The 23279-nt window shown below is 39.1% G+C and overlaps 1 protein-coding gene and 1 pseudogene across 2 annotated transcripts; both read right to left on the bottom strand.

Moving 5' to 3' along the window:
• Positions 1–635: 635 nt before the first annotated feature.
• On the bottom strand, positions 636–7663 carry LOC126622141 (uncharacterized). Of its 2 annotated transcripts, none has more exons than XM_050290796.1 (15): positions 7431–7663; positions 6472–6633; positions 6227–6343; positions 6056–6140; positions 5602–5710; positions 5413–5480; positions 5188–5307; positions 4045–5111; positions 3618–3818; positions 3466–3526; positions 2963–3076; positions 2343–2456; positions 2126–2232; positions 1537–1613; positions 636–1026 (listed from the first exon to the last, which is right to left on the bottom strand). In XM_050290796.1, the coding sequence occupies exons 1-13, from the start codon at positions 7520–7522 to the stop codon at positions 2134–2136; spliced, it is 2409 nt and encodes an 802-aa protein (XP_050146753.1). In that variant the 5' UTR covers positions 7523–7663; the 3' UTR covers positions 636–1026; positions 1537–1613; positions 2126–2133. The 2 variants fall into 2 exon arrangements, with proteins under 2 accessions (XP_050146753.1, XP_050146754.1); XM_050290797.1 differs by having other exon boundaries at positions 6472–6627.
• On the bottom strand, positions 7559–22119 carry LOC126622776 (WD repeat-containing protein WDS homolog; annotated as a pseudogene).
• Between the last annotated feature and the right edge of the window lie 1160 nt (positions 22120–23279).

The raw sequence follows: 23279 nt of genomic DNA, 5'->3' as shown, positions 1-23279 counted from the left end.
CGAGCAACGCCGTCTCAAACACCACCGCCAACCCCGAACATCAACCATATCACAACCATTAACAGGTGATAGTTAGCACCAAAGAGGGATTAGCCAACTACTGGGAAGAAGCTCAGGGAAACCCACGAACAACACGGCCAAAAACAGTAGACAGCAAGGAGAACGTGATGGTGTGGGAAACACCTGAGCCAGGAACAACACCTCAACTCTACACACGAACTCAAAAGGAACCATGGCTAAAGATCGGACTGAGGAAGAGATGGGGAGAGGAATACCCACGAAAGATGAAGAAAAGGACAAGCCCGAGGGAAAAATAGGGAGAAGCATCAAAAGAAGAAAAGGAAAAGAGGCAACCGACTCCAGCCAAAGCCAGAGTCAGCGCCTGAGAAGGTGGACAAGATGAAGACCCTCACCAAAGGGGGAAGAAAACTCTCACAGAGGAGAGAGGGTCTCTCACGGAAGGAGAGAGAAAAGTTTTTTTACCACTAATCTTGGTTTTATTTTTTTGGAAGACACTAATCTTAGTTTTGATAAAGCATTAGACTTCGGATCCCATTCCTTTTTGTTTGTTTAGCCGGATATGATGCTGTTTTGTGCTACTTTCCACTGTGTGCAGGTCTAGTATAACTAGCTGGTGACGCAAAAAATCATAGAGGATTTTTGGACTTCTTTCTTTGAATTCTAGACATACAAAAGCAGTCTCCATATCAAAATTGCACTTCACAATTTGATACGGTTACACGAACACAAAATGGGCTTATGAACGGTCTCTTAATTGATCAAACACGGTTTTATGTACACGCACGAAACTTCAATCTTGCTTCGCCATCGCCCGTAAATGCATAAACTCTGCCATCAGCCTCAATGAAGCTGGCTGTGCCATCTTTCAGGACCCCCGACGCCAGCTTCCGCTGCTGATTGGATCTATGATTTGAGAGAAGCACGCATAGGGTTAGAACCATGTGGCTCCAACTGCAGAAGCTGTTTTATGGATTTGCTTTCCCAATATCTACATTGTCATGGATCCTGCAACCAAAACAGCATTCAAAGTTTCAAACAAAAGAATTCAAGTCATGCATTTTGTATGGTCCGCAGAGTACTCAAAGCAAGAATTCAAGTCATGCAGGGAGGCGAAAATGAGATGGTACACGTTCTAGTCTAGTTTTTAGAACTTAGCATCTTCTGAATTACTAGACATGGAAAATATAGAACAAAACGAAATACCAGTACTCGAACCCTAATGTATTACAAGCCAAACAAACACAAATACACGCCAAATTTTTAAGCCAATTTGTACGATCCAAAACCATCTCCATACAAAATGTAGACCAAATCCAGAACTCTAACCGGTTAAATAAATAAATAACCCTCAATCTATCACAATTTATCATACCAGTAATACCTCCCCTCCCCCACCCTCCAAAAAAATAAACAAAAGAGAACAAAAACCGATAAAAACCCAAACCCAAACCCAAGTTTGCAAATGAATATAAAGATAAGCATGCAAACATTGAAAATATAGGAAAATACATCTACCTGAAGGAAAAAGGCTAGGCTTCTGGAGTCCTAAAAGATGCTCAGCAAGCAATTCTCTGAACCATTTCCCTCAACATCTGAACAGAGAATAGGAATTCAATTCTAGTGAGATTATTATTAGTATTATTATTTTTGAGAGAGAGAGAGAGATGTCAAAGTGAAGTTCCAAAAATAGATTGCATGCAGCGAATAATCGAGTCCAAATAGGTCATTTTGTTTGTTCTTGTTTTCCTTTTTGGGGTAAGAAAGATTCCATATGGTACGACCATACAGCCCTTTTGATTTCAGGCTTAAATCATCCTTTTACGCATTTATATCCAAGGTCTTAAATGGATGACCCAACACCCATTTATTCAGAGCAGGTAACTGGTACGGGCATATATATCAACACGACAATTGACAACCAGCATTATTTTTTTTTCAACCAACACATAAACACCAACTTTGATCATGTAACAAATGTAAAGATCTTCAAATGGTAACATTACCACCTGCCAAACCCGGCAACCCAACTAATGACTTTATTGACCCCTTATAATGACACAAGGAAAACTCAACAAGAAGCATGAAAGGAAGAATATGCTACAACCTTGCTGACTATACTGCAACAGCCGTATTTTCCTCTGTAAAGTAATTTGGTCCAATGAACTTTTCATCTCGAGCACCATCAAACTGGAGTACCCTAAGCTTCCCTTCCTGCAATTCATGAAAATTAGCATTGTAAATGGGAAAACACAACCTTCCAAAAAAGAACAAAAGGGCAGTAGATTGATCATTGCAAGATTTCTGAAACATCAGAAGCACACCTTGGTCCCATAAACCAGACCTCCACCAGCAAAGGGATGAAAGCAAGCAACATTAACCTCATCCTCTGCACTGGGAAGTACTCTCACAAGTTCCATATCTGAAACTCTGTAAACCTAAATAAAGAAAGAAATGATGGTAATTTAAGAGTCCGACAAAGTAAAACTTTAACAACAGTAGCAAACAACATGCCAACTGAGAGAGTGCTGACATATTAATTAAGCAGAAAAATCTATCTGAAACCCTGTAGACCTTAATAAAGAAATATATGTGGTAACTAAGAGTCTGACAAAGTAAAACTTTGATAATAGTAGTAAGGTTCACTCAATTTTGAATTTTTATAATGAATCCAGTCCATCACTCTTTGTCATAAACACAGAAAACCAAGTCCAACCATTGTGCCTTCACAATATCACCAAATAGGCATACTATTACATCCCCTAAATGAAGACTATTCAACTTTTTAAGCTTTCTAACTTATACATCTAAAAAAATAAAGCATATCTCAACGAATAGTACTTTTTGCTAACTAATACTTTCCCAAAGAACAAACACAAAGCAGAAAGAGAGATAACACGTTCTACTCAGTTGCAGGACAAGAAGGAAGACTCTGGAAGCTCACCTCAAGAACAGTGTAAATAGGTACAGTTGTATCCCCATCAACGACAATACTTTTAAGAAGAGAACCATGGCGGCGACCATAGGCCAGTAATATGTGCTCAGACGTGGGGGAGAACTGCAGGCACAACATAAAGCACAGAGACTCAACTCAAAAATATCCTTTTGACATCGAATGCAAAAGTACCAGTAGTTGCGAATTACACTAAATCAACTATAAGTACCAAAGGAACAGGCACAAATACAGTTTATTGTCAGTGGCAAATGACAATAGAGCAAAACAGCTTCCGGAAATAGACATAAGATTAAACAAACAAGAAAGTCATTATCCAACCTAAACCTGCATAATTGTCAACCATGAATTTCGACCTTATCATACATAGAACAAGAGGTCAATGATCCAAGTCATAGTAGAAAATGAGCCCAAGGTAATAAAAGCACGACACAAGGCACCAGAGAATAAATAGAAATAAAAGCAATAGTAGTCAAATTTTCTTTGAAACTAACTTGGATTGAAGTCAAACAATGTGCTGCTCTAATTGCCCGAGAGACAAGTATCGAACCAAATCTGCACGAGATAATAGAATAACTCATATATAAGATGTTGATAAAAGAATAAAGGAAATAAGAAGGAGTTGACAAAAGGATTAGAAATTTACGTGGCCTCCTCAAGTGAATATATGCGAAGCTCATACATAACTTGGTGAGCTGAGATTGGGTGCCGAGTTGGGGATGTTGCAATTCCAGAATCCTGATGAACTAGACTTTGTAGTCCAGGGTCAGCTTCCGTATGAGGAAGCATGCATGCAACACAGGCAGCTAAAAATCTCCCACAGGGGGAGAAATGAGCCCCCATTTCACTGCAAAAGCACATGCCACACAAAGTTGTAATAAAACATAATTACAAGCTGAGCAGAAAAAATCCTTCAATTGCATCTGATTACAATTGTTTTTAATATAGACGCGAGTGCTAGAAGATATTGTAAATTTATCAAATACTGAAGCCATGTAGAAGAATGAAGAATATTGTAAAAGGAAAACTGGTAAAAGAAACGAAATAAAGGAATACCAAAGATGTTCACATACCTGCAAAGAACAGCATGAGGAACAATTAAACGACATCTTTCAGCATTCAGCGGAGCAGAAGGATTTTTTATATCATGTGACCATACTCTTAGTTTTACAGTGCATGGTAATTCTGCAGCTGCTGCTGCAGCCATTAATGTATCAATATCAGACTGGATTCGACTAATAATGGGCTGTGCATCATTCTCATCGGGTTGGGTACTTAAGGAAGCACTATCCCCTGATTCTGGTCCAGAGAAGTGGAAGTGCGGATAATAATGCTGCAAGCCAGATCTTCCAGAAAGCCCAGATACACTGGTGCTTCCTGGCAATGCTAAAGAAGCTGCCACATCCGTCACGTTATGAGCAGACAGATGTGACACCAAACTAGAAGAACCCATAGGCTGAGCTAAATTGTTAAGCCCACCATGATTAAGAGGAAGCATTAAGGGAAAATTAGCTTGGCTTTGACCTGTTAACCACCCTTGGAGAAAAGGCAATTCCCAGAATGCAGGATCTCTATAAGGAAACGTTCTATAAGGTTGCCCAAATTCAGTAAAACCAGGATGACTTGAAGTATTTTCAGGTACTCTATTATTCACAGGATCTAAATTCATCCAGCTTCCATGCTGGCTTCCTCCTACAGCTGGCATCTCATCAGTCTCCATTGCATCTCCTGTGCGGTCACAAGCATCACTTCTCGTTCCATTAAGGAAATAATTATCTGCATTGCCTTCAGCATTGTGATTGGAAACAATTGGAGCTGATGGAAATGTCTCCATTCGAGAAACTGTGGTAGCATCCTGCTCTGCTGCATTTACATCTGCTTGAAACTGCATTGAAGCAGAAGTGACTTGCATGCTATTTGATCCAGCAGGTCCGTTTTCAGGCTGCATTACTATTCTTGGATCATCTACATATGGCGGCACGAAGACAAAAGGCAAGGACATAAGTGGTAGTTGAGTAGCCAAACTAAGACGTTCACTAAAATCAACGTTTGCCACAAAAACAGCAGGAGATGGATATTGCAAGTAGCCGGGAGATGTTGCTTGAGACATTGAGGAATCTGAAGAGTCAAGATCATTGACCTGCATATCAGTTTAATAATGTAACCTATACGATAGCAGGAATGAAGAATCACTTAAATGCCCTCTGGAAAATTACCTCAGCAGTTAAGAGAAACGGAGCAGCTTGGGGGTGAAAATGCACTGCTCGAAGGGAACGCCATGTTTTTAATACCATGTCTGGAGAAGAAGGTTCCCCATTGTATTTCCATATATACAACTGAAACCAGATTTTCTATGTCAGTGTTATCAAAATATATATCCCATTACTAACCATCAATGATTGTATGATATACTAAAGAACCGTAATAAAAAGAATCAACACCTTGTGTCCTGATGCAACAGCTAGGAGTTCCCCATTGGCATGAAAAGCAATAGATGCAATAGGTCGATCTGGGGAGAGAATCATAAAGGGATATGAACTATGTCAGAATTCTAGGAAAAATGTACAATGTGTCAAAAAAAAAAAAAAAAGCCTACTAATTTAGTAAGACACTGAAGTTTTGGAGATTACAGAAATCACGAGAGCCAATACAATCTGATGTGTTTAAATCCCATAAGCGAACTTCATGATCCAAACTTCCACTAGCAATTATTTCTGGATTCAAAGGATGAAACCTAACCTGTAAGAATGCCATTAGTTACTCTACTTCCATGTCAAAATAATATTCACAATTTAGTGGTTGGAATTTACCCATACCAAAAAACGCATGCCCCAGAAGCAACTACCTAAACTATTAATTAATTAATAAAATGTTAAACAATTTGGACCAGCTAATTGATATTTCATATTTCAAATAAATTGGATAAAGGTATTTAATTTGTATCTGTTTTTTTTTTCAGCAGACTTCCATTTACATAGATTTTACCCTTAGCTAAATAGTTCATAGAGAAAGATGCAAATATTAGCAAAAAAAAAATAAAAATTGAAGAATAAATAGATCTGCAATTGCACAAGTCATACGTACCACCCAAGGTGTCCTTCTATGGCCGCTCAAAACCTTTACGCATCTGCCAGTTTGGCAATCAATTATCTTTACAGTGTGGTCACCACTGAAAGCATGAAAAGATTTCAATTAGAGTCAAGATCAGAAATAAGTATTCAGATCTAAATAAGTGAACAAGATTAGAAAACTTACTGCGTAGAAGCAAGTTTTCTTCCATCGGGGCTGAATGCTGCTGCAATGGTTGACCTTGGAGGAGGCACTAAATCACAATACTTGGCTGACAAATGCCGCAGTGACTCTGCTTCAACCCTGAAAGATCAATGAAATACAGATTCAATTAATACAGCATGGCATCTTTGATAACCTAATATAAAAGGTCCAAAAGGTCTCACACTAAAACCTGCTTGAAAAAACTTAAAAAAGAGAACTGTTGGTACCATGAGCGGAGGCCACGTTTCGCATCTCTGATTGCTTCACCCTTAGGCCCATAGGTGGAACTAGATTTCCTATTAGAAGTTTCTCCCCACCGCCTTGTGGGCACATGTTTTGCTCTAGGAGAAATCTCCCTCCGTGCTATCAAGGCAACCACATTTCTGCCACTGAAAAAGAAAATTAAGAAGTTCACTTATTCAGAAGGACATCATATGAATAAAAACATGTCTCAGGGTGGCATTTAGATATGTGGGTTGGATTTTTACCGTAAACAGTTGAATTAGGCTTTACAAAAAGTAATATTATGATGTTGTTAGTTACACATAAATTTCACTATTTAGGAAATTCAAAGTGTTCAAATAATCAAGGAAAAATTATTATTTCACATCCACCCTCTAAATTGTTGTAATTTTTAACATTGTGTTTTCTTCTCAATTAATGTATCAAAACTCTTTCTTTATATGATCTTTTAACATTTCATACCAATAATTCACATTCAGTAGTCCAACCAAATCTCTCATTTTTCCCTATTCCCGGAATCCAGAGTCATAGCTATATAATCATTGATTTCACTACTAAAGCGTACAAGCGGTCCAAGTCCATCAGTACTTGATCCTCAACACTGAACCGTCCTATGTACTCGAGCCTTATTTCATAATTCGAACAAGCATTTCACACAAACTAAACGAAAAGCCACATTGAACTTAAAATCTTTTAAGTGCAACCAATCACTACACGACGTGATGAAATTCATATAAACAAAAACATAAAAAAATGAATGCAAAAATCCAACTTAAACTAAACACAATGATTATCGGAGTGTAGATTCCTAATTACACTAATATAACTCAAATCCAACACTTGCAAGAAATCAAATTTAGCTAAATTCCAGAATCCGAAACGCATATGGATCGAATTACAGCAAACAAAAAAACCCCTAACCCAGAGGGTTTGGAATTCTGACCTGCAGTGATGATGCTCGGCGGACAGCCATGGAGAAATCGGGGTCTGATCCAACGTTCGCGAAGGTCCAGCCATCGTAAGATCGGACTTCATGGGAATTTAGCCGAATTTGCGACTCCAATTTCGGAATTTGAATTTTGAGGAGAACTCTGTGAAATCTGAATCTGAGGAGAAAGAAAATCGAGGCTTCTCTGATGCGAGGAAGAAGAAGAGAACGACAGTCCGTGCCTCTCTCTTTCCTATGTTGTGCTTGCTTCGTTGGTTTTACAAAAAGGACGAACGCGCAGTCGTCGCTTTTTTACCAAAATACCCCTTTTTGATTCCCTCCCGTACTTCCCAACCGTCTATCTGAACTCTGTGAAATCAAAACGTTATGTCGTTTTTTCTCCCTCCCGGTGCATTGGTCAGAGATAAACTTGGACCATCCAATTACGCATTGCCTGACGTATTAATTTTTTGACACAAAAATAAAAGTAAATACCTATGAAGATCCGACCTGGAATTTCAAACAAGAAAACGTGCACGATTGATATATATACTGTTACAATAACATCTCGTTGGAGTTATTGTCAAACCAATTTCCAATTGTTAGCTTCGGTCTTCAGAGTGTGTTATGTTGCTTTCTTACTTTTGGTTTTGGGTTGTGAGAAAAATAGCAAGCTAAAAACCGAAAAAAGGTTTTATCACTTGGTACATTTTAAACTTGGTGGGCACGGCATAAGTTTAGTTATTAGTTCGCTTCTTACAACCATATGCGACTAAGGTTTGTCTTCCGTTGCCTTATGGGCATGGTCGTCTCTGAGATTTCGGGAGCTATGTACGAAATTTATAAAAGGGCCCTCTTTAAGATAATTTTTCAAAAAATAAAATAAAAAAGGGGAAACTTGATATAACTCTAATTTTTTGAGTCAATAATAGTAGGAATGGTCCAATTTATTAAAATAAGTCCAATTCTTTAAATTTAATTATTTTATTATCAATAATTATCTCTTAAAAGAAAAAACTTATTGTAAAAATCAAATTTCTTCCTAATTATCTCTTTGATTATCTCTTTTTATATAATTTTTTGTTATTTCTTGTTCTTCCTCCTGTTTTAACCTATTTATAGATTTTTTTTTAATTTTTGTAATCAACCTATATCACAGGTTAATTGTATTTATCTACCTATATAACAAATTCTTTTTCATAGTCAACCTATCATAAATTAATGTGTGTTACTTGTAGGTATATTATGTTTTTTTTCTACCTTTTAGTTAGGTTTCATATCTCACTTATAGCTATAATATACATTCATATATTTTGCTACTTGAGTTAGGGTAGAATGTTTTGCAGATAGATTTATGTTAGTATATTAATTTTTTTTATTTTTTGTTTATAAGATATTAATTAGATATTTTGGGGTTGAAAAATGCATAATATTAAAAGATTTTAATTGATTTTTAATATTTTTAATATTTTTAGAAAAATATAAAAGAAGTATAAAAGAAATAAAAACATATAATTAGATAACTGGAGTCACTCCTAAAAACACTCTATGTTTTTGGACCTGGATCCAAAAGCCCCAAATAAAAAAGGACAATGTGTTGATGCTAGAAAGTAATAACTTGAATTAAAACAGTCACTTAGTACTACGGTCTAGTGGTACTTCGATTCACTTGAAAGTGAGGTCTAGGTTCGATTCTCGTTAAAGGTAAATTTGAACAACATTATTATGATTGGCCAATTATGAGGCTTAACTCACTCTCACATCCCCTTAATGTAGGTAATATCGTTTTGTTGAAATAAAGAAAAAAACACTTAAATCAAAACAAACTTTAGGATTCACTTGCACTTCAATCTTAAACAACCAGGCAAGAAAAAAAACGCTTCAAAAACTCTAACTTCAATGTTTCACTTAAATACATAGCATTATTATATAATAAAATTGAAAAATAAAACTTTTTTAGAGTGTTGTTATTGGTACTTCTTGTACTTCTTAGTTTTACTTCTGTTATATTATGATTGCCACAGAACGCTTGAGTATAGAATTAATTCTGATGGGAAGCCTCAAGGTCTACACTTAAGGCCCTACAAAGGCACATATCTGGGTTCGTTCTGCTCTTCGGGCTCGGGTGATTAAAGTATAACAGTTGTAAAACTTCTACAACAATGAAACAACCACTATATGTTCGAGTACTTGGTTAAGTTTTGATTGCAAGCCTCAAAGCTTACACCTAAGGCCCTACAAAGGCACATTTCATAGCTAACTTGGTCTCTCGGGCATATACAATTAAACTAAACATCTGTTTTACATCTGTCATGCTAAAGATGACAGTGGCACGCCTGAACACCTAAAGTTAATTTTGATTGTGGGCCTCAAGGCCTACACCTAAGGCCTCACAAAGGCACATTTCAGAATTAACTTTGTCCTTCTCTTACAGCCGCCAATAAGCAGAAGCTTGATAGACAATATCAACCGGCGCCAACCTCTTGGGGAGCTGTGTGCTCGTTGGCCAGGAAACGTCCTCATCGAAAATTCCTCCAGACGAACATAGTTTTGGCACGCCCGGTGAGACCCTTGATCAAATCTTACCTATCAAAGAAATATGTCAAAAATACCTGAAGATTTAAAAAGGTCGGCTGTTCCAAAAAAAATAATTAATGAAGACTTGCAAACTACCTTGTTGCAAAGATTGGAAAACGCCTTCGTAGGCTTCAGAAGGAAAACAGACCTGGTTATGAGACCAACTATTCCCATATCTTTACCTCTACTTGGGGAAAAAGATGATGGGGAAGAAGAAAGAAAAAAGTTTGAGGCCAGCTAGCCAGATGAAGAAATGACATTGGTAAAAAATCCACCTAGCCCATTAATATTCTTACAGAAAGATCAGGGGTAAGTCGAAGCAATGGTGGACAAACATGGAGATCCCTTTTCAGATACCCCAGTAAATATGATTAATTTAGCATGGGCCGAGAAGGGGAAAGGAAAGGTTGCAAAGGAGACAAAAGAAGAAAGGCTGGCTGACAAATCCACAAAATGGGTGATCAAATTGCTCGAACATCCAAAAGCAGCCATAATCAAATGGATGGTTATGTGCAGTAGATGTCAATGCGAGTGTGAGCTCGAAATACCGCCATCAGGAGTCCTCATTGATCATAAGCTGATCAGAAGGAAAGAAGAAGAAGAAAGAAAAGAAGCCCGTGAGAAAGCTAGGCGGACAGCAGGAAGAGATACTTCCCAAATTGTTTTTCAGCAGTAGGGAGGGGATTCCCAACCTAGAACTTTATCAGAAATGTTTCGAAATCATGAAGCTTCTGAAAAGGCGGAAGACAAGGAGGCCAAAGGTCCAAAAGAGATGGAGATAGGACATCCTCAATATGGCCATACAGAAAGAGAAGTCAAAAGAAATGATAGGATAACAAATCCTATAAAAAAGGATAATCCTGCCCGTCTCGGGCGAAAATTGTACATGGTTGGAAAAAATGGGCAACCCGCCAAACAAATGGGAGCCTCCATGATTATAATGGTCCAAAGGCAGCACAAAGCCTACATGAACTCTTTAAAGACTCTCGTGACGTCTGAAGCCTCCAAGAATCAAAACTTTGAAAAAACATCATCTGGGGGAAGTAGTCAGTTCCACTGGAGGAGTAAAAAAGAGGTGGATAGGGCTAATAGCAAAACATAAGGCGAAGGAAACCATGTACCACAAAGCCTACACCTTGGGAAGTACAAGATCTTAAAGAGAGCTCAAGAAGATATGATAATGATACCAACTCCCGGATGAATGACAGAACCTATTTGTTTTGGAATTGTTTCGCCCGAAAGGAGACTCCCTTCTATATCATTGATGGATCCTTTCGATGAAGTGCCAAAACAGATACCAGATTCAGGCATAAATCAACATGAAGGGGCACCAGAACCACTACTCCCAGAAGATGCGATGACCTGGTTAGATGAGTTTATGAGCCAAATCGGGAGCAAGAAAGAAGACTTTCTAGAGCCTAGCAATTTTCATATCAACATGACGTATGTGTTATCCGCCATGTTTAGTGCCGAGCCTGATCAGCCCACCACTATGGAAGGTGACTATTTGACAACGGAGCCAATGATAGCCATGTCAGTGTTGAAGTAGCTGGAGAGGGAGAGTTAGGAAAAGCTGAATTATCCAAGACATCCAAGGATGGTCTATTAAGGATTTATACAGATAAAATGGTGTTCAGCCGCCCAAACATATTGCTAGCCAACCATCTTAAGCCAATATATGTTGCAGTTCATTTGGAGGGGGTGCCCTTCAAAAGGGTTTTGATTGATGGTGGAGCGGCTGTTAACATACTACCAGCCAAGCAAATGAAGAAGATGGGGAGAGGTGTAAAAGATCTCATTCCCACGGACCTCACGGTTTCAAGCTTCTCGGGCGCTATCACCAAAACTCATGGGATGTTGCCCTTAGAAGTGGACTTGGGATCCAAACAAATCATGCTGGCGTTCTTTGTGGATTACACTTCCTCCTATAGAGCATTACTCGGAAGGGACTGGATCGATCAAAGTCTCGCCATACCCTCTACTCTACATCAGCAAGTTACTGTTTACCATGAGGCAGGGACGGAGGGACCATGCTTTTGGGAGATGGTGGAGGCCGAATCACGACCATTTCTCCCTACAGCCAATGTTGTAGAGGCAAGTTTCTACAATCCAAATTTATGAATTCTGCAGTGTTCAGGAGCAGATAAGAACGGTCGCCCTACCAAGGTGACGGCCCAAAAACTCTTAGAACAAAGAATGCTCCTCACTAGAGAGAAATAGGATAGACCATGCATCGTTCCAACATCCCAACACCATCAATGACAAAACAAAAGAGAAAGGATCAGGTAATGGTAATTAGGTCCCTGATCAAAAGACTGTTGGTGTATGGGAGAGGAAGAAACCAAGAAAATGAGCTCTTAGAAAAAGAAGAGCAAGATTGGCAGCTAGGAACTCCGACCAGCCATGATAAAAGCAAAGGAGAGCTTTGCGAAGAAGAATTGGATGCGGCCATACGAAGGGCCGAGTGCATATATGACTTGGATGCGGCCATACGAATGGCTGGTCAGAGTTCCTAGCTGCCATTCCTGCTCTTCTTTTTCTAAGAGCTCCCTTTCTTGCTTTCTTCCTCTCCCATACACCAACAGTCTTTTGATCAAGAACCTAACTACCATTACCTGATCATTTCTCTTTTGTTCTGTCATTGATGGTGTTGGGATGTTGGGATGATGCATGCTCTATCCCATTCCTCTCTAGTGAGCAGCATTCCTTGTTCTAAGAGTTTTTGGTTCATCACCTTGGTAGGGCAGCCGTTCTTATTTGCTCTTGAACATTGCATAATTCCTACATTGGGATTGTAAAAACTTGCCCTTGCAACATTGGCGGTAAGGAGAAATGGCCGTGATTCGACCTTCACCATCTCCCAAAAGCCTGGTCCCTCAGTCATTGCCTCATGGTAAACAACAACTTGCTGATGTAGAGTGAAGGGTATGGCGAGACTTTGATGGATCCAATCTCTTCCGAGTAATGCTCCATAGGTAGAAGTGCAATCCACCATAAAGAACGCCAGCATGATTTGTTTGGACCCCAAGTCCATTTCTAGGGGCAATATCTCATGAGTTTTAATGATAGCGCCCGAGAAGCTTGAAACCGTGAAATCTATGGGAAAGAGATCTTCTACACCTCTCCCCATCTTCTTCATTTGCTTGGTTGGTAGTATGTTAACAGCCACTCTACCATCAATCAAAACCCTTTTGAAGGGCACCCCCTCCAAATGAGCTGCAATATATATTGGCTGAAGATGGTTGGCTAGCAACATGTTTGGGCGGCTGAACACCATTTTATCTGTATAGATCCTTAATGGACTATCCTTGGATGTCTCGGATAATTCAGCTTTTCCCAACTCTCCCTCTCCAGCTACTTCAACACTGACATGGCCATCATTAGCTCCGCTGTCAAATAGTCACCTTCCATAGTGGCGAGCTGATCAGATTCGGCACCAAACATGGCAGATAACACATACGTCATGTTGATATGAAAATTGCTAAGCTCTGGAAAGTCTTATTTCTTGCTCCCGATTTGGCCCACAAACTCATCTAACTAAGCCATCGCATCTTCTAGGAGTAGTGGTTCTGGTGCCATTTCCTGTTGATTTATGCCAGAATCTGGTATCTCTTTTGGCACCTCACCGAAAGGATCCACCAATGATATAGAAGGGAGTATTCTTTCGGGCAAAACAGTTCCAAAACAAATAGGTTATGTCCTCCATCCGAGAGTTGGCATCAGTATCATATCTTTTTGAGCTCTCCTCAAGATCCTGTACTTCCCAGGGTGTAGGCTTTGTGGTACATGATTTCCTTCGCCTTCTGTTTTGCTATTAGCCATCTCCACCTCTTTTTTACTCCTCCAGTTGAACTGACTACTTCCCCCAGATGATGTTTTTTCAAAGTTTTGATTCTTGGAGGCTTCAGACGTCGTGGGAATTTTTAAAGATTTCATGTAGGCTTTGTGCTGCCTCTGGACCCTTCTAATCATGGAGGCTCCTATTTGTTTGGCTGGTTGCCCATTTTTTCCAACCACGTACCATTTTCGCCCGAGACGGGCAGGATTATTCTTTTTGACAGGATTTGTTATCCTATCATTTCTTTTGACTTCTCTTCCTGTATGGCCATATTGAGGATGCCATATCTCCCTTTCTTTTGGACCTTTGGCCTCTTTGTATTCCACCTCTTCAGAAGCTTCATGATTTCGAAACATTTCTGATAAAGCTTAAAGTTGGGAATCCCCTCCCAATAGCTGAAAAACACTTCGGGAAGTATCTATTCCTACTGTCCGCCTAGCTTTCTCACAGGCTTCTTTTCTTTCGTCTTCTTCTTTCCTCCTGATCAGCTCATGATCAATGAGGCCTCCAACTGGTAGTATTTCGAGCTTACACTCACATTGGCATTTACTGCACGGAATCATCCCTTTGATTATGGTTGTTTTTGGATGTTCGGGCAATTTGATCACCCTTTTTGCGGATTTATCAGCCGACCTTTCTTTTTCTATCTCCTTTGCAACCTTTCCTTTCCCCTTCTCGGCCCATGCTAAATTAATCATATTTACTAGGCCTTTGAAAAGGGATCTGCATGCTTGTCCACCATTGCTTCGACTTGCCCCTGATCTTTCTGTAAGAATATTAATGGGTTAGGTGGATTTTTTACCAAGGTCATTTCTTCATTTGGCTGGCTGACCTCAAGCTTTTTTCTTTCTTCTTCCCCATCATCTTTTTCCCCAAGTAAAGGTAAAGAAATGGGAATAGTTGGTCCCATAACCAGGTCTGTTTTCCTTCTGAAGCCTACGGAGGCGTTTTCCAATCTTTGCAACAAGGTAGTTTGCAAGTCTTCATTAATTATTTTTTCTGGAACAACCAACCTTTTTAAATCTTCAGGTTTTTTGACATATTTCTTTGACAAGTAAGATTTGATCAAGGGTCCCACCGGACGTGTCAAAACTATGTTCGTCTAGAGAATTTTCGATGGGGACGTTTCCTGACCGACGAGCGCACAGCTCCCCAAGAGGTTGGCGCCAGTTGATATTTTCTATCGGGCTTCTGCTTATTGGTGGCTGTAAGAGAATGACATAGTTAATTCTGAAATGTGCCTTTGTGGGGCCTTAGGTGTAGGCCTTGAGGCTCACAATCAAAATTAACTTTAGGTGTTCAGGCGTGCCACTGCCATCTTTAGCATGACAGATGTAAAACAGATGTTTAGTGTAATTGTATATGCTTAAGAGACCAAGTTAGCTATGAAATGTGTCTTTGCAGGGCTTTAAGTATAAGCCTTGAGGCTCGCAATCAAAACTTAATCAAGTACTCGAACATATAGTGGTTGTTTCATTGTTGCAGAAGTTTTACAACTGTTATACTTTAATCACCCGAGCCCGAAGAGTAGAACGAACTCAGATAGGTGCCTTTGTACAGCCTTAAGTTTAGGCCTTGAGGCTTCCCATCAGAATTAATTTTATATTCAAGCGTTCTGTGGCAATCATAATATAACAGAAGTAAAACTAAGAAATAGGCTGATTACTTGCGTCCCAAGTAACTTCGGACTTCTTGTTATCAAGGATTGTCGTGGATGGGTTAAGTCCACATAAAGTTCTTTTTTATGCCTTGAAACCAATGACTTTTGATTTATAAATCTTGTATGCTCGAAAGGTTAGAACTTAGATCTGGTCAAGCTATGAGTGCGGATTCCAACTTTATATTTTGCATGGTTGGGAACCATTAAACCGACTAGATCCAAGAACCAAGAAGCCTTTTAATCAGAAACTTGCTAGAAATAACTTGGATACAGATGGAAGTATACATCATATTACTAGATTTATGAATGAAAAGATAGAACAAAAAGGGTCGGGCAAGGTTTCACCTTGTCGGGCAAGGCTGATTGTCTTGCAACTTCTTCTCTTTGTGATTTACAAAGGGTTTGAGTGCTAAAAGTGGAGATTGGGAGATGAGTTTACAAGAGGGAATCGATACTACAGCAAGATTCAGACAAGGTAACAGACCTTTTACAAAGGCTTTTAGTGAAGGTTGATCATGAAAAGGATGAAGGATTGGTGCTGACTACAGCTTCGTATGCAAATCTAGCTTGAGCAGAGTTTGTGTATTTGTTTGTTTGATTGAGTGTCCTTATCTCTGATTTCTCTTTCCCTTTTTATAGATGATTTGGCTTGGCTGCTGAATGCGGCTCAAGGGTAGTGACTCATCAGCTTTTTACTTGTACTGCCATTGTAAAGTACTTTTGGGCTGATTAGCTGGCTAGTCTACACCACTTGACTTCTAGGTAGGTGAGCAAGTGGCTCAAGTGATCTGCACTTAGTCGGGAAAAAGGCTTCTTCCGCCTTCTGGGCTTCGGCTGAGCCTTGGGCTTCCTTCCTTTTATACCTTCTTCTGGGCTAACTTCATTTTGAGCCCAAAGTTCCAGTTTTAATCCAAACAGACCCTCAATGCGAACCTTCACTAGGTATGATGGTTAAGTCCGACTTATCGGGGCAACTACCAAGATGGTGATCCTTCGACCAAACTTGTAAAAGTTCAAACAAGCTCAGAACGAGGAAACTGCCTGACCAAAGGTGTTGGGGATAATGCGGTGTTTGACCAAAGGTGTTGGAAATAGTAGTTATTTGATGAAAATCCTTTTTCTCACGTTTTAGGAAACTCCACGTGAGTCCTGAGGAACCCATTTCCCTAGTTTTAGAAGAAAAAAACGCCCAAGCGAGATAAAGGGGAAGGTTGAAGATGATCTGTTGGCTGGGCATAAGAAGCTTTTGGCTTAAGTTAATTGTTCAAAAATGAAGATTTGAACCGGAATTTATAGGAACATCAAATGATAGCTCAAAGGTCGTGGGAAGAGCAAGAAACGCGTGATTGCATTAATCACGTCCGGAAGACACAAGTTCCAAGAGCAGGCATACATGCGCATGCAGCTATTCAATCAATATTGGCACCTGGAATTCTAGCCTGAATATTAATTGAAGGGGGCATTGTTTGGGTTAAAACTAGAATTTTTGGCTCAAAAGGAAGTTAGCCCAGAAGAAGGTATAGAAGGAAGGAAGCCCAAGGCTCAGCCGAAGCCCAGAAGGCGGAAGAAGCCATTTTCCCGACTAAGTGCAGATCACTTGAGCCACTTGCTCACCTACCTAGAAGTCAAATGGTTTAGACTAGCCAGCTAATCAGCCCAAAAATACTTTACAATGGTAGTACAAGTAAAAAGCTGATAAGTCACTACTCTTCAGCCGCATTCGGGCAAGATCAATGCTGCAGGCAGCCAAGCCAAATCATATATAAAAAGGGAAAGAGAAATCAGAAATAAGGACACTCAATCAAACAAACAAATACACAAACTCTGCTCAAGCCAGATTTGCATACGAAGCTGTAGTCAGCACCAAGCCTTCATCCTTTTCAAGATCAACCTTCACCAAAAGCCTTTGTAAAAGCTCTGCTACCTTGTATGAATCTTGTTGTAGTATCGATTCCCTCTTGTAAACTCATCTCCCAATCTTCACTTCTAACACTCAAACCCTTTGTAAATCACAAAGAGATGAAGTTGCAAGATGATCAGCCTTGCCCGACAAGGTGAAACCTTGCCTGACCCTATTTGTTCTGTCTTTTCATTCATAAATCTAGTAATATAATGTATACTTCCATCTGTATCCAAGTTATTTATAGCAAGTTTATGATTAAAAGGCTTCTTGGTTCTTGGATCTGATCGGTTTAATAGTACCCAACCATGCAAAATATAAAGTTGGAATCCGCACTCATAGCTTGACCAGATCTAAGTTTTAACCTTTCGGGCATACAAGATTTATCAATCAAAAGTCATTGGTCTCAAGGCATAAAAAAGAACTTTATGTGGACTTAACCCATCCACGACAATCTTTGATAATAAGAAGTCCGAAGTTACTTGGGGCGCAAGTAATCAGCCTATTTCTTAGTTTTACTTCTATTATATTATGATTGCCAAGAACGCATGAGTATAGAATTAATTCTGATGGGAAGCCTCAATGCCTATACTTAAGGCCCTACAAAGGCACTCATCTGGGTTCGTTCTGCTCTTCGGGCTCGGGTGATTAAAGTATAACAGTTGTAAAACTTCTGCAACAATGAAACAACCAGTACTTGGTTAAGTTTTGATTGCGAGCCTCAAGGCCTACACCTAAAGCCCTACAAAGGCACATTTCATAGCTAACTTGGTCTCTTGGGCATATACAATTAAACTAAACATTTGTTTTACATTTGTCATGCTAAAGATGGCAGTGGCATGCCTGAACACCTAAAGTTAATTTTGATTGTGAGCCTTAAGGCCTACACCTAAGGCCCCACAAATGCACCTTTCAGAATTAACTCTATCCTTCTCTTACAGCCGCCAATAAGCAAAAGCCCGACAGACAATATCAACCGGCGCCAACCTCTTGGGGAGCTGTGTGCTCGTCGGCCAGGAAACGTCCCCATCGGAAATTCCTCCAAACGAACAAGTGGTGGTGCTGAGCTTTGTGGTGGCAGCGATTGCTGGTTTATGGAATTATTTTGTGGTTATTAGGGTTACTGTTTCGGAGCTACTTTCAACGTTAGGGGGGTTGGCTCAAAATGGAAATCTGCACCAAAATTTTCAGAAAACATATTCACACTCAATAACGAATAGGAGCTTGAAAAGAACAAAAGCCATAAATACATGGGTGAGAGGATGTAAAATAGGAGATATGATCTTTTCAACTGAGCTTCTGAGGTTGAATCTTGTAAGGTCGGCTCGACCCCCATATACGGATGGTATGATCATCGCTTGCTGATGCCAGCATCTGCGGTCTCTTATGATTCCAACTCACACAGTTCACGGTCATTGAATGCCCATGCAAAACCTCTATCGGCCTAGAATTTCATGAGTTCCAAATGTATACCTAGACGAGGTTCCATTTGGTTCATTGGATACAAGAATGATTTGTATCTCAGCATATGTAGGCAAATTCTCAAATTTGGGAAGCATACCTGTGAATTCTCATTACCACTGGCAATAAATGTGCTGTTCAATCCACCGAAGCAGGAGCGTATCACATACTTGCTCTGCTTGTGGCCCGTAAACTTCAGCGGCTTCTCCCACTCCCCAACGACATCCCACATATGAATCTCCTGGCTATTTAGGTTGACAATAAAGAACTTACTGTCTCCAGAAATTGAAAGGGATGTGATAGAATTGTCTTTAGAAATGACACGTTCGACATTTGTTCCCACATTTAAAATTCGAATTTCTTTATCAGAGAAAATGCTGATAAGATTTTCCCCATCTGGTGTCACAGCAAGATCTAAAATCTTAGGCATCCTTATCCCTCTCCATGCTTTCAACTCGCTGACATCACAAGTCGCTTTGAGTCAGGAAACCAAGCACATGAGCTGACAATAAGCCGGGATCCCCAAATGTATGCTTGCATGTACCTGTTTCCACATCCCATAGTTTGAGGACTTCAACATTTCCACATGTAAGCAACTTTGAGTCGTCGGGGCTCCATGCTAGAAAGGATACCGGTTTCTGGTGACTCCTCAGAGTATGTTGTAATGTCACCCTACCTTTCTCCAGCACCTGGCAAGGTGGTATGCAATTAGTGTTATATTTTGTCATTTTTAGCTGTCTAGATTGTAAGTTTCTCAACATAAACAACTCTTTAAGCATTCAGTTTATACGAACATGAAAGTTGGATTTAAAGTAATAATCATATATGTTAAGATCCCATATGGCATTTATATCCGCTTCACTTTATAAAAACTATATTAACATCGGCATAATACGTTTGGGAACAATATTAATGCTTTCACTGAATTACCAAATTTAATGATTAAACAGACACCTCTTTGGATCATGCATTCGTCCACGTGACACAACATAGTTTTTTCTGTTATATTGACGTAGCTTAAGAATAGATCCTTCCTAAAACAGAAAAACTATTTTTCATTCCTTGTCAATTTTAAAGAGTACTAAAAGCAAGATTTTCAATGATCTTGAAAAAAAATCTCCTTCCCACTGTTTTCCTAAATCTGCAATAGTTCTCATACAAATCCTCTCTTCTTATTTTTCCTTCCATATGATCTTTTTCGAGAGTATATTATTGTTATATGAGCGGTGTCAAGAACCCTAAACATATACTTCTTATCCACAATTTCTTATGCATGAAGGCCACATTTCCACCAATTAAGTAAAATATTGTGTGGGTTAATATTTAATCGTTGAGAATGAAACTTCGGTACCAAAGCAATATTCAATTAGTTGAATAAATAAAATACTTATAAATTCTAATACAAATCACTCCGGATAGAATTCTATGGTACCTTCCTTATGCTCAGTCAAAATCTGCATCAGGTGAAACATGTGTTCATGTGTATGTGAGTCCTCCAATAGAAGAACATCTGAGCAAACAAAAGTAAAACCCTCATAACTTCAATTTCCAAAACATAAACATTATTGCCAGCAAATCACACCTGAACAGTTTCAGTGGGGATCTGATCCCTACCACAGAATCAATCTGGGACAAAACAGCAGTTTCAACCAGATGTTCCATCCTGTTCTCGAGCAGTGTGATTGGTGGAGGAAACAATTTTTCTAATTCTTGCAATGGTTTTTTACGCAACTCACAAACAGCAATATCATCTATTTTGCTCTGCTCCATTTCCTTCGACGACAGGATACTGCGAGCAAGGTTATGAACTTTCCCTCTGTCTACATGTAATGTTGACACCTCTTTCTGCAAAATGGCCAGAGCCAATTTGTCATCCCCACATTTCAAATACTCCAAAAGACATTGTTTGAATACAAGAAACAAAGCAGCAGCTCTCGTATCATCTGTCAAATCATTGATGGTATTCAGGGTATCAAGACAACCATCCCAATTCCTACTTGATATCTATGATTCCAGCATTTGAAAATCATCGGATTTGCATGAAATGCCAGACTCCAACTCCAAGCATGAAGCAGACTTCTCATAGCCAATTGAAAGCAGGCATTGAATTATTATCCTTACAAACTCATGTTTCTTAATTAGGCCTTTTGAGCCGAGCCTAGGAGAACCCTCCATCAGCAATGGAGTTCGGGAAATCCTAAGATGGTTTGATGAACTTCCTAGCCTTTTACAGTCTCCCCATTTCTTCCACCAGCCATGATAATCACAAGAGAAAACAAACACTCTGTCAAATGCCAAATTTCACACCTCCTATCTCGAAATGCCAGTAATGACAAATAGAAGATTACAAAAATAACCAATCCCGAAAAGAATTCGACTTTATATCTCTGAAACCAAATACCCAAACCTATACAAGACAACTGTACTCTGCGGAAAAGCTCCCTGAAACCCTAAACCTCCAATTTCGTAATCAAACAACAAAAGCAGCAAAACCAACCAAAGTTTAAACAAAAGCGTACCAAGTCAACAGAAGCTCTCAAATCCCAATGCCCGAAAGTCCTTATTGAGAAAACACTAATATTCTGCAGAGAAGCTCCCTAGAACCCCAAACCTCCAATTCTGAATTCAAACAGCAAATGCAGTAAAACAAACCAAATCTCAAACGAAAACATACCTGCGCAACAGAAGAGCTCAATTCTCAATGCCCAAAAGTCCTTTCTGAAAAAGCACTTATACGCCAACTGCAATTACCAGCTTTACCACCATAACCCACAAGCCCAAAAATACGGAAACCAACCCAAAAATGGTATCCACCCGAAATCCCTCAATACCCAAAAACCTTCAAATGGCAGTTAAAACCAGATTCAGGTACTATTGGACGCAATCAAAACGAACCCAGAACAGCTCAGAGCTAGAAGCAAATAACCCTAGAGCCCGATACGCCGAAAACCGCCATGGCTGACGATGCTATTCGTTAAAATTCAACGTACCCGGAAAAGCTTCGAGCTCGAAGAAGAAGAAAAAACGATAATTCGAAAACCAGTATGAATCTTTGGCGGTGGGAAGATTGGATTGGATTGGTGGGGAGGAAATGGAAGAAGTAGTAAATTTGTGAGGGTGGATTGGAATTCTGGGAAGCAGTAAAGTGGCAGTCAATGGAAGAGATCGACAGAGTGAACGAGTACGAGAAAATATACAGAGAGCAGAGAGATGTATGGAAGTACCAGAACATCTTAACAAGTCATTTGCCGACGTTTTGAGGGAGAAAACCGGGTCCCAGTTTACCAGTTTATCGTCTGGTTTTAAGTCTAAAACACGATCGGAAATATCGGTAATTTAAAAATATAGTAATTTCGATTGAAATATCGGAATATTATCTTTATCGATAAAAATTGAATAAAAATCATGAAAATTATAAGAAAAATTTGGAAATATTTATTGAAATTTTGCATGATGTTTATTTAGTCAATTATCTATTAGTTTATCACAAAAAAATTGGAAGAAAATGCATTGCATGATGGATTTAACTGATTTAAGTTGATTATATAGCAAGCTGGCAAACATTGTGAGTGTAGAAAATATGTAGTAATTAATGAAAGAAGTTTAAATACATCATAATAATTTATATATAATAAATTAGTACAATATTTTACACTTTATACATTGCATGGTAAGATACATGAGTGACTTAGTACCACATAGAGCTCCTATCAAGGTCTAAAATATCGATGATATCGGAAATATCGATAGTCCAAAAACACGAAAATTTCAATGGAAATATCGGGATAATATCGATATTTTAGACCATGGTTTTATCCAACGAGATTATAAATGGCACCTCGTTTTTGGTTATATTCAAAATAATTGGCAAAACATAAAATATTAGAAAATATATTGTTCTATAAAAATTAAATAAGGAAAACTAATAAAAAGGATTTGAAAACTTTGAGTTTTAACGATAAGGACAAAATAAAGGGTAAAGTGAATAGTATCAGGATTGACTTTTTAGTGTAAAATGTGGTTTTTCGTTAAAGTGAACAGTACCATGAGATTTTCGTTAAAGTTCCCAATTAAATACTTAGGCCTCGTTTGGCGGGTCGTATAAGGAATCGGATATGATTAATAATATGGATTCGATCGTTTGGTGTACTCTCGTATTAAATAGTTGTCGAATTTAAATAGTCGCCGCATTAATTTAGTCAATCTACTTATTTAGTAGGGTATACACCTGCATAATAAACCCTTCCAAAAGGAGTAGATTATTAGTCTGGTTCCCTTCCCTCTCTCTCGCACTTCGTTCTTCAAGACACCTGACTGAGCACCAACAGCTGGGTGTACGTAATTCGATTGGAGACGACGGGGAGTCCCTGGGACCATGACTTATTGGGCGCGTGTTTTTTCTCCTTGACAGCGGCGACGACGGTGGGG

This window comes from Malus sylvestris, chromosome 5, assembly GCF_916048215.2.
Source record: "Malus sylvestris chromosome 5, drMalSylv7.2, whole genome shotgun sequence".
NCBI classification, from domain to species: Eukaryota; Viridiplantae; Streptophyta; class Magnoliopsida; order Rosales; family Rosaceae; genus Malus; species Malus sylvestris.
The sequence above is the reverse complement of the archived record's forward strand: the minus strand, read 5'-3'. Positions and strand labels throughout refer to the sequence as shown.